Source organism: Aaosphaeria arxii, assembly GCF_010015735.1.
Source record: "Aaosphaeria arxii CBS 175.79 unplaced genomic scaffold BU24scaffold_13, whole genome shotgun sequence".
Classification (NCBI taxonomy): Eukaryota; Fungi; Ascomycota; class Dothideomycetes; order Pleosporales; genus Aaosphaeria; species Aaosphaeria arxii.
Window position 1 is genome coordinate 219,860 of NW_022983486.1, and position 15,194 is coordinate 235,053.

The window sequence follows — 15,194 nt, forward strand, 5'->3', positions numbered from 1 at the left end:
GTTGGCAACAACGGTGCGAACGAGGTGGTGGGTTTGGGTGCGAAAAGGAGCGGAGCAGGATAGGCAAGAAGGGGGCCCGGGGCTCTTAAAAAGGTTGTCAGCCAAGCTTACTATAGAGGCGCAGGCTGTCCTGGATTGACGAGGGCTGGGCGCCTGTAGTGCAATTCCATACAGGAGAACCAGAGAAACCAGAGAACAGGAGAACAAGGAGACGAGACGAGACGAGCGAGATTAGGAAAAGGTTTAACGCTCAGGGCTCAGGCTTGTCAGCGCGGCGCTCGCTCCGAACCGTTAAGAAATTTAGGGCTCCTCGAGCTTCATGCGAAAGACAAGATCTGGCCAGGAGTGCAAATGCCCATAGGCCGACTATTACTTGCGGGTTCTCCCTACTCGACCGTGTGTTCCAACAGCTGCAAATGAAAAGGTAATGTGCCACGCCAAAACCGGACAAGATTGCCGGCCCTGGATTGACCCCGGAAGGATCGCTGCGGCGTACAGCGTGGCGCACCCGTAGTGCAAGGCGGTACTCCGTATCCTCGTACGTTGGATAGTTACACTTGACTGGACTGGACGAATAGTAGTACAGACTTGATGAGACCACGATCAACACGGAATTCTCAGTTCGAGTATTGTAGCAACGGTCGAGATGTGGTACGCGCAAGGAGGATGGATTTCTACACGAGCATTTCTCTATCAGACAGACGCCAGCAACAGCACAACAGGGGAATCGAAGAGGATCATGTGGAATTTTGCAACTGGAACAAACTTGTTAGATAAGGCAGATTTGAGGATGCACATCAACTTGACTTGACTTGACTTGATTTGACTTGGGGACTTTGTTGAAGCGGACGAAGACGGAGGTTAAAGGGAAAGGGAAAGGAGGAGTGGCGGTGGTGGGATAGAATTGATCCGTGCGTTGCATTCAGCAGCTGTGATTGGTCCATCGGCCCGTGTTACATCCATTAGGCCCATGGTCTTAATATTACTCCAGACTCCACCCCTGAGATAGACAACGACGAACTACGGACTACACCTCCTGAATCATCTGGTTTAATCGTCATCCACACATTGTTATATTCTTTTCAAAATTACAGAAATGTAAATCATGTGATGGCAACTCTGGTGGCCGACCTCACACATTGCAAAATGGTCTACTCCTCCCGTACTTTGACACAAATTATATGAGCACTTTTCGACAGTCAATTGGTGACAATCTAGATAGCTGCCTCCATTCCCACAATAAGTTGGACAGTACACAATCCCATTTTTGACATTGAAACTTGTCGTGCCACAAAACTATGCATGCACAGATCAAGATGCAATGATGGGCGACAGGGATGTGGTATACTCCCTCCACTCCGTCGCTAAACCGCCGATATACACAAAGCTTATAGTAACATTCGAAGTAAGAGAAGGTCTTTCCTGGGTACAAATATCAAAGATCATTGCAAATTCATGTTACCAGCAGTTTCTCTGCATCATGGACACCGAGCACAGAACACAGCACTGTCCTCACAGTGCTCGATGTCCACTTCCTCGAGTACGGGACCATCCATACTCGATGACTAGATCAGGAACATATCCTATAGCTTCACACTGACGAGATAATTACGAGGCACACATCGCTTGTATTATGAACAGTCAACACATCTCAATTCAATACAAGTATCAGTCATGAAACCAGAATCACTTCTTAAGGAAATGTTCGAGGGAATTCAGCATACACTTGCAATAAGTGAAAAGTCTTGGTACAGAATGCATAATCACCCACCAGGCCGAATGCCTCACCAATCATTCCTGGAGAAGGTCCTGCGCTATGTTGTTGTGTGATCTTTCCTGCTTTCATATTCACTTGTATTGATTCCTACATGAAGTTCGCTTCTGCTGGTTGTCATAAAAGATGAAGTACTGAACCCTGATCAATCTCTACCATACGGTTACTCGGACTGCCTTGTCATGATAGGAATATGCCAATTACGAATTCCCTTTCTATGTCCGCAGATTCAATCGAGCAAGATGAAACAGAAGCGAAAAAAATCTTTTCAGCAATATACGGTGAGCACTGTTCGCTGAGCACTGTTCGTTGCGATTGTTCGGCACCACCAGGCACCAATAACGTCATCCACTTTTACCTTTACCTTCACCTTTACCTCTACCTTTACCTTTACCTTTACCTTTACCTTGACCTTGACGTTAATTGCTTGGCAGAAAAGTGGTAACAACAAAATTTTCCTGCTGAGGTCCCTTTCCTTTCCTTTCCCTCAACCCTTCCTTGCCTTCTTCCTTCTTCCTTCGACACCCAAACACCATCCACCATTCTCAACCACTCATTACAACTTCATCCATCATTCCAAATCACACACTGCAGTTATCTACTTCGAAGCTTTGATCCTTCATTTCCCACCACTCATCACAACTACCACCATCAAAATCCCACAAAAACCAAACAACAAGATGTCCTTCATCTATCCCGTCCACTCCTCGCCCCGAGTAGCAAGGAAGTTTCTCGCCTTCCTGGACGAGAGAGATACTGAGGACAACAAGCGCAAGCGGGCAGAAGACGACGACGACGATGACGCCGACGGAACACCTGCCAAGAAGTGCAAGCTGATGGAGGACCTCGTCGCCGACCAACACGAGGCCTCCATTGGCCCCATCACTTCCACTGGCGAGGTGCCTTCCGTTCGGCCGGTGGTGGCGGCTCGTCGTCGGAGCCCAGTCGTCCGTAGAGTGGGCAGATATCTGCTCGAGAAGGTGAAGGTAATCCGCCGCAAGCTGAGGGTGAACATCCCGGCCGGCCAACACAGGCTGCGGATGCCTGGATCTTTCCTGGACGACACGGAGATCCTGAGAGATCTCCTCCTTCGCGAGGAGATCTTCTCTGCCCAAATCGCCGCGGCGGTACAGCCGACGACGCCTCAGCAGAGGCCCCTCAAGAGACAAGTGTCCGAAATGGACACACCAGCAGCGAAGAGGATGAAAACAGATCGGCCCCGGCAGCAGATGCCGGGTGCCTTTCTGAGCGACGAGGAGTACGTTCGGAGCGGGATTGGGGGCAACTCGACCCCAGTGTGCCACCCCCCAATCAACCCATCGCCTTTGACGGTGACGAGGACGCCCGCTCGCCCACAGGTGTCCATTCCGCAGCTGGTCCAACCGATGCGGCAGGCGCAGGAGAGGCGGGGCCGGCTGCGGAAGCAACGTAACGAAGAGTTAGAACAGGCGTATAAGGACGAGATAAACAACGCCAAAGACATTCTGGCGAGGCGTCGTGAGCACCTCCAGAATCCGCCAGGACCAAGACCAAGACCAGCACCAGCAACAGAACCAACTCCAGCTCCGGCTCAGGCTCCACCTCTAACTCCCGCTTCAGCAGTGGCCTCAAAGATATACAGTCTCCCTGTCGTATTCCCAGATCGCGTCAACCAGATCAAGAGACAAGCAGGCATTTCAGGTAGTGGAAAGTTCCGTATGTTCTCGTAGTGTCAGCGCCACTACAACCATCAGTTCCTTACCTCTAGTGGTCTCCTCAAAAGAGATAACCCGACCGACCATAGACTCGGCATCAAAACCACTTCCATCGCTTTCATCTTCGCCACTCACACCCTTCAATACGCAACCAGCACAATGACATGTCTTGTTCGAACAATCCCAGGGACTCTGTTGCAACCCTACCTTCACTTCAACCCTACATCAAGAAGCAGCATCACACACTCTCGATGAACCTGGACGGACAATGGAACCATCAAATCATCCAATCACAAAAGGCATGTCAAAAGCACATGGGACAGCTCAAATAGGAAGGTATCTTCCTAGTTAGCGCCCCATCGAATGTCCGTAAGTCAGCTAACCAATCCGGTCGACTTGGTACCTGGATCCCTGTGTCCTCTGGTCCAGTCGACAATGTTTGTTTCTTATCTGACAGTCATGAGAATAGATGTTTCACCAGCCCTGAACCTGTACCTAGTACGCATGCGCCCGCGCGAGTGAGAGAGTGCCAGAGCCTGGGATTGAGGAAAATGCCATGCTTTGTGTTTGCCTGCTTGCTCGCTTGCAGAGCATAGTAGGACACCTCCATAGCTCTGCCTCTCTTGCGATGATGCGCACCATATTGAGGAAAAGAATAGGAAGGGTGTGAGTTCGGCTGGAAGCTCTATCCATCAAACAACCACTCGCTGCACGTTCACAAAATCTCTGTTCACCATCATTCTAGCCTGGGGCATCTGGAATAGTTCCATACTCGACTCTACACTTCAGTACGACATCACCTTTCATCACAACTTTACTGTTCATTACGACATTATCTTTCATCACGGCTTTACTTTTCATTACGACATCACCTTTCATCACGACTTCAAACTCCATCACAACCTTACCTTTCATTACGACACTACCCTTCATCACAACTTTACTTTTGATCACGACCTTACACTTTATCACAACTTTCCTTTTCCATACTCAGCTTTACTTTTCATTCCGACTTTACACTTCATCAACACTCTACTTTTTCATTACGACTTTACATTTCATCAACACTCTCCTTTTCATCACGACTTCTCTCCTTTTCATCACGACTTCTCTCCTTTTCATCACGACTTCTCTCCTTTTCATCACGACTTCTCTCCTTTTCATCACGACTCTTCTTTTCCTTTACGACTTCTCTTTTCATACAACTTTACACTCCATCACGACTTTATAATTCATCTCTACTTTACACCTCACCAGGACTTATCAAGTATTACAAGAGCCTAGAAAGGTAAGCTCTTAACTAAAGCACATACACGTTTTTACAAGGCCACTGACCTCGGAGTTTATCAGGACATACCTATTTACCCCTGCATGCATAACATGCATCTAAACGAGGCGTCGCAGGTTACAGCAACTGCGATATTCCCGTTCTGGCTGTCATCACTTATCGCTTCCACTTACCCGCCTACCCAGGGTCTCTTCATGTCCTGTCATCATTTCACCCAGAGAAACATGTCGAGTAACTTTCACCCTTTCAATCGCCGGCCCACGATGCATTGTCACGGTCACATCACTTTAAATGACTTCTATCCAACATGCATAGCATGTACCTGGTCATACGGGCACGACACGCTGCAACCTACCTGTTACTCTCTAGACGACCAAGAGTACTCTCCAACAACCAATCCTACACACAAAATGCTTCCCGCCCATCAATATTCAACACCTGAGTCACAAGTATAAATGACTCCCAAGAATGAATATATTTCTTGACCCACCTCGCCATCGACCATTCTTTACATTCGTATACTTCCACTCGACCTTCACTCAACTTCTACTTCATTGTCCAGCCATGCGGTTCTTCGTCATGGGTCCTTTCTCAATCCTATGTCTACTCTCTGCCATGGTGAGCGTAGTTTTTGCTGGTTTCAATACCAATAGCAAAAGCAATATCGCTATATACTGGGGTCAAAACTCTGCTGGTACACAACAAACTCAACAACGGTTATCAACATACTGCAACAGTTCGTATCTCAAGTCACCAAGATGCACCACACAACTGACACATCCATAGATCCAGATGTCGATGTAATAATCCATACTACTCTGTCTCTGCATCTCACTCACACCAATATCAGGTCATCATACTTTCCTTCCTACTCCGCTTCAGCGGCACGGGAGGCCAGCCTGTCTTGAACTTTGCCAACCAAGGCGACCGCTGCACACTCTTCGCCGGCACTGAACTTTTTCGATGTCCTGAGATAGAGTAAGCCCTCTCACCCCACGCACTTAAAACCAATACTCACGCCAGACCCAGGGCCGATATACAAACATGTCAATCCCAGAGCAAAACCATCCTCCTCTCCCTCGGCGGTGACGCTTACACAGAGGGTGGCTTCACCAGCGCAGCTGCCGCAACTGAAGGGGCCAACAAAATCTGGGCCATGTTCGGCCCTGTCCAGTCCGGATCCACCGTCCCTCGCCCATTTGGTAGCGCTATTCTTGATGGTTTCGATTTCGATTTTGAAGCCAATGTCTCCAATATGGCTGTCTTCGGCAACCGTCTTCGCACTCTCTTCTCCTCCGTCAGCAAGAAATTCTACCTCACTGCCGCACCACAATGTCCATTTCCAGACTGGTATAACAAAGACATTATCGACAATGTTCCACTCGACTTTCTCAATGTGCAATTCTATAACAATGGCTGTGGAGCGAGCAGTTATGTTCCCGGACAAGAACAACAATGGAACTTCAACTTTGATCAATGGGACACCTGGGCCAAGAGCGCCTCCAAGAACCCGAATGGTAATGTCTTCTGTTTACCTACCTTCTTCTTTACCACGACTAACAACAGAAACAGTGAAAGTACTCCTCGGCGTTCCAGCAAACACAGGAGCAGGACGTGGATACCTGACTCCTAGTGCTTTAGCCCCCGTCATACAGTACTCATCGAAATATTCTAGCTTTGCAGGTGTCATGATGTGGGATGCCAGCCAAGCATGGCAGAATCCAGGATTCATCTCCAACGTAAAAAGCACTTTGAGATCGCTTGCGAAGATGAAGAGACAGCTGAGATGGGGACGCCGCGCCATCGACATTGTATAAATACAACCAACCCCTCGACAAACACCCACCGCCTCACCTGTCCACAGTTTTTGTTTCTCGAAGAAGCCTTTGCTTCCATTTTCAGTCGTTTTACAATTGCCTCTTATATCTCGGAATAATTCCGATCATACGAGAGCGAATTTGCTTGTTTTCGAAACTTCTCTCCAGACAGTCCTCATCTCTTTCGACGGTCTTGCTTCCTCCTTTTTACCGGACTTCATATCTTTACTGGAGGTCTACAAGAAGCAATGACATGGATCACTGTTTGTTCTTCAACGGCAAAGACCGTTTGCGTCTAGATAGTTTCATAATTGATATTTTGCACGTTACAACCTCAACTTCTTCATTCATCCAGCTGTGCGACACAAGTGAGACAAAATTATGACATTAACTTTGTATTTAATCCACGGTATCTAAATGTATTCCCTGATCCCGCCTGGCTTTCCCTTCCCACCTCCACACTATGCCACCGCACAACAACCATCCCCATCCTCTAATACGGCGCCCGTTGCGCAAACCTCATCTCATTAACGCCCACATCAAACACCGCAACCACGCTCTTCAAAAACGCATCCCCGAGCACCGAGTCCCCACTCACCCTCCCCTGGATACTCGGCACACACATCTGCGTCTTCGTAACGCCGCCCGCGACGCCGTCATGATTCTTCGTCACCATCGTGCCACCACCCGGCCCGATCAGATCCCTTGGGTCGATCTTGAGCAGCTTCCCGCCGATGATGACGCCGATGTCCGGGAGCGCGGCGTCGCAGTGTACGATCCAGAGGTTCGATGTCTCGTTGAAGATGGCGGGGGGAACGAAGAAGGATCCGATTGCCGCGGCGATGTCCCATGGGACGTAGATGAGTGTGGTGCCGGAGTCGATTATCATTTCGAGGCCGGAGTCTTCGGAGGAGGAGCCCGGGTCGGCTTGAGGGTTCTGGTGTGCGCGGGAGGAGGTGAGGTGGAAGATGTGGGTTTGGTTGTTGGTGGTCTGGCGGTGGAGGGGGCGGTGGAAGGGACGGGTCTTGCGTTGCCGCCGCCGTGTGGGCGGGATCCAGCCTTCTGGGGGTGTGACGGCGATGCCGTCGACGGGGACGGAGTAGAAGGCGTATTGGTCGGATATGATGGGTTGGATGGGGACGGACACGAAGTCGCCGTCGAGTGGGATGTCGGGGATGCCGCCGATGGCGAGGAGGCCTCCGGCCACGGGGTTGTCTACAGAGGGTCGACTGAGGGCAAGGCTGAATATGCTGGGTACGGTGCCGTCTTCGAATCTGTTGATGGTCAATTCAGGGTGATTTCGAGAAGTGGAAGAGATATCTTTGCAATTAGCGACAAGGGAGAAGTCTCACAGTGTAAATGCAATGCTGGTGTAGTTCAGATCATTGACGCCGCTCGCCAGCGTAGGGTATGCAAGACCCATCAATCCACTGCTCAGTCCATCTCCAATCCACCATCCTCGTTCCACAACGCCAATGGTCTGCCTAGTCCTCCAGCCTCCAACTTCAAGCTCTTCGGTTCCCATCTCGCCCAATAGATACTCTCCGTCCGTATACTGAACGCTGAAATCATGCGTAGGAATGGTCTCAAATGTAGGTGAGTCTGAAATGTTGAAAAGCTTGCCAAATCCGCAGGAAGACTGCGGGAGTCGCCGTCGCGTAGATGGCGAGAGACATCTAAATCGTGTAGAAGCCACCCAGGTGTCGGAAGAGCCTGTGTCAATCACCAGGGTATATGACTGGGAGGCCAATGACACGTTTGTCATATATACACGACCACCCAAAGTGAGAACGTCCTGCTGGACAACGCCAATCGCGCTCTGGGCTTCCTCTTCGCTTTCGGCGAAATCCTCTACAGAGGACTCATCTACCTCTTCCTCCTCGAAAAGCTCCTGACGCTTAGCTAGGTGGCCGGAGGAGGGCGTCAGGAAATGTGATAGAGGTTTCGCTTCAAGTTCCAACACATGGTTCGTCACTGTGGCATTCTAGCTCAATTATGACCAGCATTGCGTAGGAGAATTTACCTGTGAGTCCTGGAACACCGGTACGTTGTTGCAAGGCAAGTACAAGATTATCGAAACATGGTAATAATACAATAGGGATGATAAACTGAAGAATATGCATGGTGAAAAAACTGTAACAGAACGAAATTGCACAGGCGCACCAAAGACGCGTAAGAAGATCGAGAAGGATGAACATATTTCTATTGCTGGATTTCTATCCGGCCGAGCATGCCGAGCATAGCGCGTCTCTTCGAAGCAAGGAGATGCTGCAACGAAGCACAGATGTGGTATTTTTGCCATGCTACTATGATTATTCGGGGCCCGCGTGATGATAATTCGGTGGAACAAAAACTATCGGACTTAAGAAAGCATAAACGACTCGCCATCAGGGGCGGTGCGAGTCTCTTCCAGTACGTACCGATGATTCGTAGATACGAGAAGGTTTTACGGCGAAGGCAGGCTTGCTGTCCAAGGGAGAGACGCTTGGCCCATATTTCCAAGATCATGCCTCAAGGGATAGACTCACCTGGTCCCCGGACAGCATGAAAACATCACGCATGTACAAGTACCGAAGAAAAATTGGGTACCCCATTTACCGGTAGCACGGTGCTGCTCAGATGAGTACACAGAGGTCGGGTTGCTTCCGAAAAGCGGTCCAATCCCTTGTTGAGCGTTAGACAAGCATCGGCATGATGTACTGTGTAGTTTGAACGCACGTTGACTTTTCTTATGAATTTATGCTCGTGCAAAATGCCTCATTGGCAACGCTTTCTTCTTGATGTTGTACATGTAATCCTAGCCTGCTCCGATACAAGCTCTTGTCAATGCTGTGGTAAGCCGAACCTTTTGGGAATAAGTCGTAAATGACACACCTGAACTCCAACCCTGTGAGAACTACCATCCACCACGCCTACCTCCTCCACGACCACCACCTCGGCGCCCTCCACCGCGTCCTCCATAACCGCCGCCGCCACCATAGCCTCCACCTCCCCAACCTCCGGAACCGCCGCGAGGGCCGTCCATGCCGCGGTCATTGTGGGACGAGTAATCCTGGCGAGGGGGCACGCGACCCTTGAGTTCCTTTTGGAGGGTTTCGTAAGACTTCCGCATGGATGCATACCCAAGGTGCATCTTTCCGTAGAAGTGGTCCGCCAAACGTCGGTCGTTGTCCAGTCGACTGAGGTATGCACCACACACGTCACAGACTTGTAGCTTTTGATGTCCAGAAGGTCCTCCTGTGTCTGCCAGTGCTTTGAGCTCTCGTTCGCGCTCCTCCTTTTCTTGCTTCTTCTGCCTAACCTTGAAGAACTCGGTGACAGCCATATTCACGCAACCCTCCTCGCCCATGATCTTGATTTCGAGCATACCTGCTTCGATCGATTTGGTCAACTCATTGATTTGTTTGAGCTCCATTTGGTCAGTATCAAGTAGCATTCAGGTAGAGACAGGCATGTAAAGACAGGTAGGTAAAGGAAGGCAGGTGAATGCAGGCAGGTAAAGACAGGTCGTAACTCACCAAAGTATTAGTTTGTCGAATCTCGTCTGGTGTCTTCTCCAACCGCCGCTGAGCTACATCAATGCGCCTGTTGCATTCATCGACGAGCTTCTGCATATCCCTCAGATAGTCAAACTCGAACCCCCATTCTTTCTTCTGCTCTGGCGAGGCCTCGCTGTATTCGGTCTTGAGTGAGTCGCTGTGTGTCTTTGGACATGGGCCAAAGTCTTGTTTTGTGTTTGTGAAGAGGTCGTGTGGGCATTGACCGAGCATGTAGGATCTACAGACCTTCGGGTCTGTAATGCTGAGTTGAGGTGCGCGGACATCTGCTCCAGTGAAAGCCTGTTCGCCCATGAGCTGCTCTATAGATTTGTTAGCAGCTGCGAGACGTGAAGATAAATGATGGGAGCATACCGAGCAGCCTACGAGTCTCTGCGGCCGCCATAGTGGTTGCGCGCTCCTTCTTTTTGCTGCAGCAGTAGGTGTAGGACTTTTCGGGAGTGCGTGAAAGATAGTTTAGAGTAGAGTGGAGTAGAGGCGAGTAGAGCTACCTGGTAACGGTAGTGAAGAAGTTCGCGACAATGAGTATGCGACAGGTGAGCTTGGCGCGCTAACTTCAACAAATGTAGCCAATCAAATGGCGGAGTCCCCGAACCTCCACCCATGCAATGTTGCCTTCATCAACGTTGCCGTAGTTATTTCGACTCCGCAACATACTCTCATTCAGTCGCAGGCAGGCTAGGGCTGAGATGCTGCCATGCTTCCATTCCTTGTCCTTCTGCTCTTCAATGCTCTCCTAGCTTACGCTACCGACTACGAGGAGCGACTTCTCCTTCGACCCCTTCCACGATCTGCCCTCCTCGCCTCCTTCCAATTCCGAAGCAATGAATCTTCCACTTCGTTCGAGCAGCAGAACTTCCGATACTTTCCCCGATCTCTAGGACAAATCCTGCAGCACGCGCATACAAAAGAGCTTCATTTAAGATTCAGTGTAGGACGTTGGGACGCAGAGAGTTGGGGCCAGCGGCAATGGAACGGCGCTCGTGAAGGCGGTACCGGCGTTGAGCTATGGGCTTGGATTGAAGCTGACGATGAGGAACAGTACGTTGGAATCGATTGCAATTATTGTGCAGCAGACTAAGAATTTGCAGGGCTTTCTCACGATGGCTAACGCTCACGAATACTCTTTCTGGCCTCTTCTGTGCCTCACTCAACTTTATCGATGCCACGAAGACTATCCGCCCTGTGATGACGTTCTCTCCGGAGGGAGATCATCCAAACCCCTCTAAGCTACACCTTCTACATGGTACGCTGCCTCACGAGGTGGTCTGCACGGAGAACCTTACGCCTTTCCTCAAGTTGCTTCCCTGCAAAGGCAAAGCAGGCGTTTCAAGCCTTCTGGATGGGCATAAGCTGTTTGATGCGTCATGGCAAACGATGTCGATTGACGTTCGGCCAGTGTGTGAAGAGAACGGCGACTGCTCTTTGGAAATGGAGCAGTCTGTGGACATGGTGCTGGACATTGACCGATCGAAGCGGCCGCGAGACAACCCTATCCCCCGTCCCCTACCAATCGAGGATATCGAATGCGACACGTCCAAATATTATAATGGTCACGACACATGCTTCCCGCTCGACAAGCAGGCTGACCCGGCCTGGACCCTTACCGAGGTTTTTGGGCGACCCCTTCGCGGGGCATGTCCTCTGACCGACACAGAAGGCCCTAATTCTCACACTGTCTGTATCAACACGCCGCCGGAGAGGACCGTGAACGCCAATACTACCGGCCAGTACGAGGAGCATAGGTATGCATCTGATACCATGCGTTGTTATAAGCTGCCTACAGGCAGCGATATCGATCTCGAATTGCCAGAACAACAAATGACAACAGGCCTGGTCTTGGGCACGCCTCCCCTATACGCTGCTCGTGCTATCAATGGACATGGCCAGGAACGTGGTAGTGTTCAGGCTGTCATCAGGAATCCATCGACATCTACGGCTGTGGACTTCGTTTATCTGGAAGCACTTCCGTGGTTCATGAAACCCTATCTGCACACTCTTCGCGCCCAAGTGACCGGATCGTCTGAGAACCCTATCAAGGAGACTTATTATCGACCAGCAGTCGATCGCCGCCGAGGAACGCATATTGAACTCAAGTTGACCATCCCTGCGGGCGCGACTTTGACCATCACCTACGATTTCGACAAGGCCATCCTGAGATACACAGAGTATCCACCCGATGCGAATCGCGGCTTTGATGTTGCGCCAGCTGTCATTCGAGTGTTAAATCCGCAATCTTCTGATAGGAGGGGTGCATATTTGCGAACCACATCGTTGCTGCTGCCACTCCCCACTCCGGACTTCAGTATGCCGTACAACGTCATTATCCTGACAAGTACAGTCATGGCGCTGGGGTTCGGTAACATCTTCAATCTGTTGGTTAGGCGCTTTGTTGGGGCTGATGAAGTACCCTCGATTGGCGGGGGTCTAATCGGAATCTTGAAAGCAAAGGTACAACGCATAAGAGGGCGATTCTCACGATAGATCATGTAGATGTCTCGAAAATAAACGTAAAAGTCATTTTCTTGTCAAATGTGTATAATTTTCAAGTGTTTTATACAACATCTGAGAGTGGTATATTGCAATTGTACTCTACTTCAGTCACACCTCACTCTTCATCATCCATTCCCAAACCACCAATATCTCCCAAAAATCCAAGATTCCCGCTTCCTTGCAACAATTTCTCGACATCAATCCCGCCGCTAGTCAGATATCTCTCACTAACGCCCGTATTGATCCTCTGCGCCAGCAGCGACTTCAATTCCGCCCTGAGACCCTGCATCTCAGCCTTCGTCATTCCCTGCGCCTCCTTCTCCTTCTTCTTGCGTCCCGCACCTCTACCCCGTTTGCCCTTCGCTTCTGCCTCAAACGTCTCGCTGTCGTACTCCACGCCGAGATCTTCTGCAGCGGCGCGCATCCAATCGTTCTCGCTGTGTTTCTTCTCCTTGGCGATCACTGCGTCTGCGAGTTTCTTCGCGAGGGTGGCGCGCGGTTTGAGGCGAGACACGATGCGTCGGTCGATGTCGAGCGTGCGGATGAAGAAGGCGGTCTTCTTCGACTTCGAGGGCTGCGTTTTGGCGTGCACTTTTGCGACGAGTCGGCGCACACCGGCGACTTCTTCGGGAGCACAGATCAGGATGCTGGAACCTGATGCTTCGGCACGGGCGGTTCGACCGGAGCGGTGGACGTAGGTATCGGCGGCGCGGGGAAGATGGTAGTGGACGATGAGTTCTACTCCTGGAATGTCGAGGCCACGGGCGGCGACGTCGGTTGCGACGAGGATAGAGCCCGCGCGAGATTTGAATCGTTCAACGGAACGGAGACGCGCTTTTTGGAGCATGCCAGAGTGGAGGGCCAGGGCGGGGAGGTCGAGATTTTGGAGGAATGGGGTCAGTCTACGGACGGCTGCGATCGAGTTTGTGAAGATCAGAGCACGTTTCTTGGGGTGGAACATGAGGACCGAGTAGAGGAAGAGGTCTTTCTCCGTGCCAGCGCATTCGACAAGGCCTTCTTTGAGGCCCGATGCCATTTGCGCGGTAGGGTTTGCGTCGATGAATTTTGGTTTTTCTTCGCGGAAGTGGAGCTTTTTGAGGAGGTACTCCATCGATTCTTGCTTGTTCATGAGTTCTCCACCTTTAGGCCCTTTGCCGGCGAGCTTCTGTTGCAGGCCTTTATGGAAGGTGGCGGAGAAGACGAGTGTCTGGCGGTTGACCTCGATGACGGGCTTACTATCGTCCACTTCGTCTTCTGGATCGAAGTCATCGTCCTTTTCGAGGACGTTGATTATCTCTCCTAGCTCTTTGTAGTGGCCTTGACTCAGAAGACGGTCAGCTTCATCGACGACAAGGAATTTGATCTTTTTGAATGAGTCCAGAACACCGTGACCGCTGCTAATGACTTCCCACAACCGGCCGGGCGTCCCCACAATGATGTCGGCAGTCTCGAGTTGTCGGCGCTGTTTCTGTACGGAAAGTCCACCAGTAATAGTTGCGATATACGGCGCATCGAAAGTCTTGCCGGTGCAGAGAGCGGTTAAATGGGCCGAAATCTGATGCGCCAACTCTCGAGTGGGAGATATAATCATCGCCAACGGGGCCTTATTCTTCTTAACCTCGTCGCGCGACGCAAGGTACGATTCAAGAATTGGAATACCAAAAGCAAGCGTTTTACCTGAACCTGTCGACGCTTTGCCGATGACATCGTGACCTGCTAATATCTCGGGGATAGCAGATGACTGAATCGCAGTAGGTCGAGTGAATTTCAGCTTTGAGAGCGCACCAAGAGTCTCTGTGGATAGATCAAGCTCTTCCCATGCAGAGACATCCACTCCCTCGTCTTCCTCATCGTCGTCCGCTTGTTCTGCAAGGATCTCGAATGCGCTGGGTCCATTCGTTGCCAATTCAGCCTCCTGTAGCTTTTTCTGCTCCTTCTTGTTCTTTTTAGTCTTGCCCTTCGCACCATCAGCGTCTTTCTTGCCCTCCTTTGCCTTTGCCTGTGGAACGGAGTCTATTGCCTCCGAGAGCTCGTTGTCCACTACCTCGCCAGCATTATCTGTATCATGTCCGTTTTCTTCAGCGTCGCTGAAACCTCCCCACGATCCAGCTTCGTCATCATCGCCATCGTCTTCATCTTGGCCAACTTCTTCCGCATCGCCTGTAGGTTCAGGAACGTCCTTCGCAAGCTTCGATTCGGATGACTCGAAGGATATGACACCGGTAGTTTCGTCCCTCACTACATCCACATCGTCAATCTCTTCTAGCCCATAGAAGCCTTCAAAATCATCCAATCGATCAGGCATGTCCACATCTTTCCAAGCTAGCTCATTGAGCCTAACCTTCTGTCGTTTCGCGGGTTCTTTCGAGGCATTGCTTCGACCGGTCTGAGAGGACTTCTCGACTCGTTGCCGTTTTCGCGATTTATTGTTGTTAGATTTGGAGGGATTCGGCCGTTTCGCTGTAGATTCCGCCATGTTCGCTGGCATTAATTATGTATGGTTGGAAGTTTGAAGCTTCGAATGAATTTTTTGGAAAAACATGTCGGGGATCGGCGAAGTAAAACCCCGCG

The 15,194-nt window shown here is 50.6% G+C and overlaps 6 protein-coding genes across 6 annotated transcripts; 3 read left to right on the forward strand and 3 right to left on the reverse strand.

Moving 5' to 3' along the window:
* Window positions 1-2,454: 2,454 nt before the first annotated feature.
* On the forward strand, window positions 2,455-3,483 carry BU24DRAFT_473584 (uncharacterized protein; the record flags this gene model as incomplete). Its single annotated transcript, XM_033532801.1, has 1 exon — window positions 2,455-3,483. One exon carries the CDS (start codon window positions 2,455-2,457, stop codon window positions 3,481-3,483), a length of 1,029 nt encoding a protein of 342 aa, XP_033377772.1.
* A 1,837-nt stretch (window positions 3,484-5,320) lies between these two features.
* Window positions 5,321-6,573, forward strand: BU24DRAFT_467813 (glycoside hydrolase family 18 protein; the record flags this gene model as incomplete). Its single annotated transcript, XM_033532474.1, has 5 exons — window positions 5,321-5,492; window positions 5,543-5,556; window positions 5,607-5,734; window positions 5,786-6,273; window positions 6,329-6,573. 5 exons carry the CDS (start codon window positions 5,321-5,323, stop codon window positions 6,571-6,573), a joined length of 1,047 nt encoding a protein of 348 aa, XP_033377773.1.
* Window positions 6,574-6,977: 404 nt separating this feature from the next.
* Window positions 6,978-8,425, reverse strand: BU24DRAFT_379829 (acid protease). The gene is made up of 2 exons (XM_033524702.1): window positions 7,926-8,425; window positions 6,978-7,847 (listed from the first exon to the last, which is right to left on the reverse strand). Exons 1-2 carry the CDS (start codon window positions 8,336-8,338, stop codon window positions 7,067-7,069), a joined length of 1,194 nt encoding a protein of 397 aa, XP_033377774.1. The 5' UTR covers window positions 8,339-8,425; the 3' UTR covers window positions 6,978-7,066.
* Window positions 8,426-9,469: 1,044 nt separating this feature from the next.
* On the reverse strand, window positions 9,470-10,515 carry BU24DRAFT_358321 (LUC7-domain-containing protein; the record flags this gene model as incomplete). Its single annotated transcript, XM_033523990.1, has 3 exons — window positions 9,470-9,982; window positions 10,092-10,432; window positions 10,485-10,515. 3 exons carry the CDS (start codon window positions 10,513-10,515, stop codon window positions 9,470-9,472), a joined length of 885 nt encoding a protein of 294 aa, XP_033377775.1.
* A 230-nt stretch (window positions 10,516-10,745) lies between these two features.
* Window positions 10,746-12,726, forward strand: BU24DRAFT_428342 (GPI transamidase component GPI16 precursor). Its single transcript, XM_033529455.1, has 2 exons — window positions 10,746-11,171; window positions 11,222-12,726. Exons 1-2 carry the CDS (start codon window positions 10,828-10,830, stop codon window positions 12,612-12,614), a joined length of 1,737 nt encoding a protein of 578 aa, XP_033377776.1. The 5' UTR covers window positions 10,746-10,827; the 3' UTR covers window positions 12,615-12,726.
* Window positions 12,697-15,116, reverse strand: BU24DRAFT_428343 (DEAD-domain-containing protein). Its single transcript, XM_033529456.1, has one exon. It carries the CDS (start codon window positions 15,097-15,099, stop codon window positions 12,739-12,741), a length of 2,361 nt encoding a protein of 786 aa, XP_033377777.1. The 5' UTR covers window positions 15,100-15,116; the 3' UTR covers window positions 12,697-12,738.
* Between the last annotated feature and the right edge of the window lie 78 nt (window positions 15,117-15,194).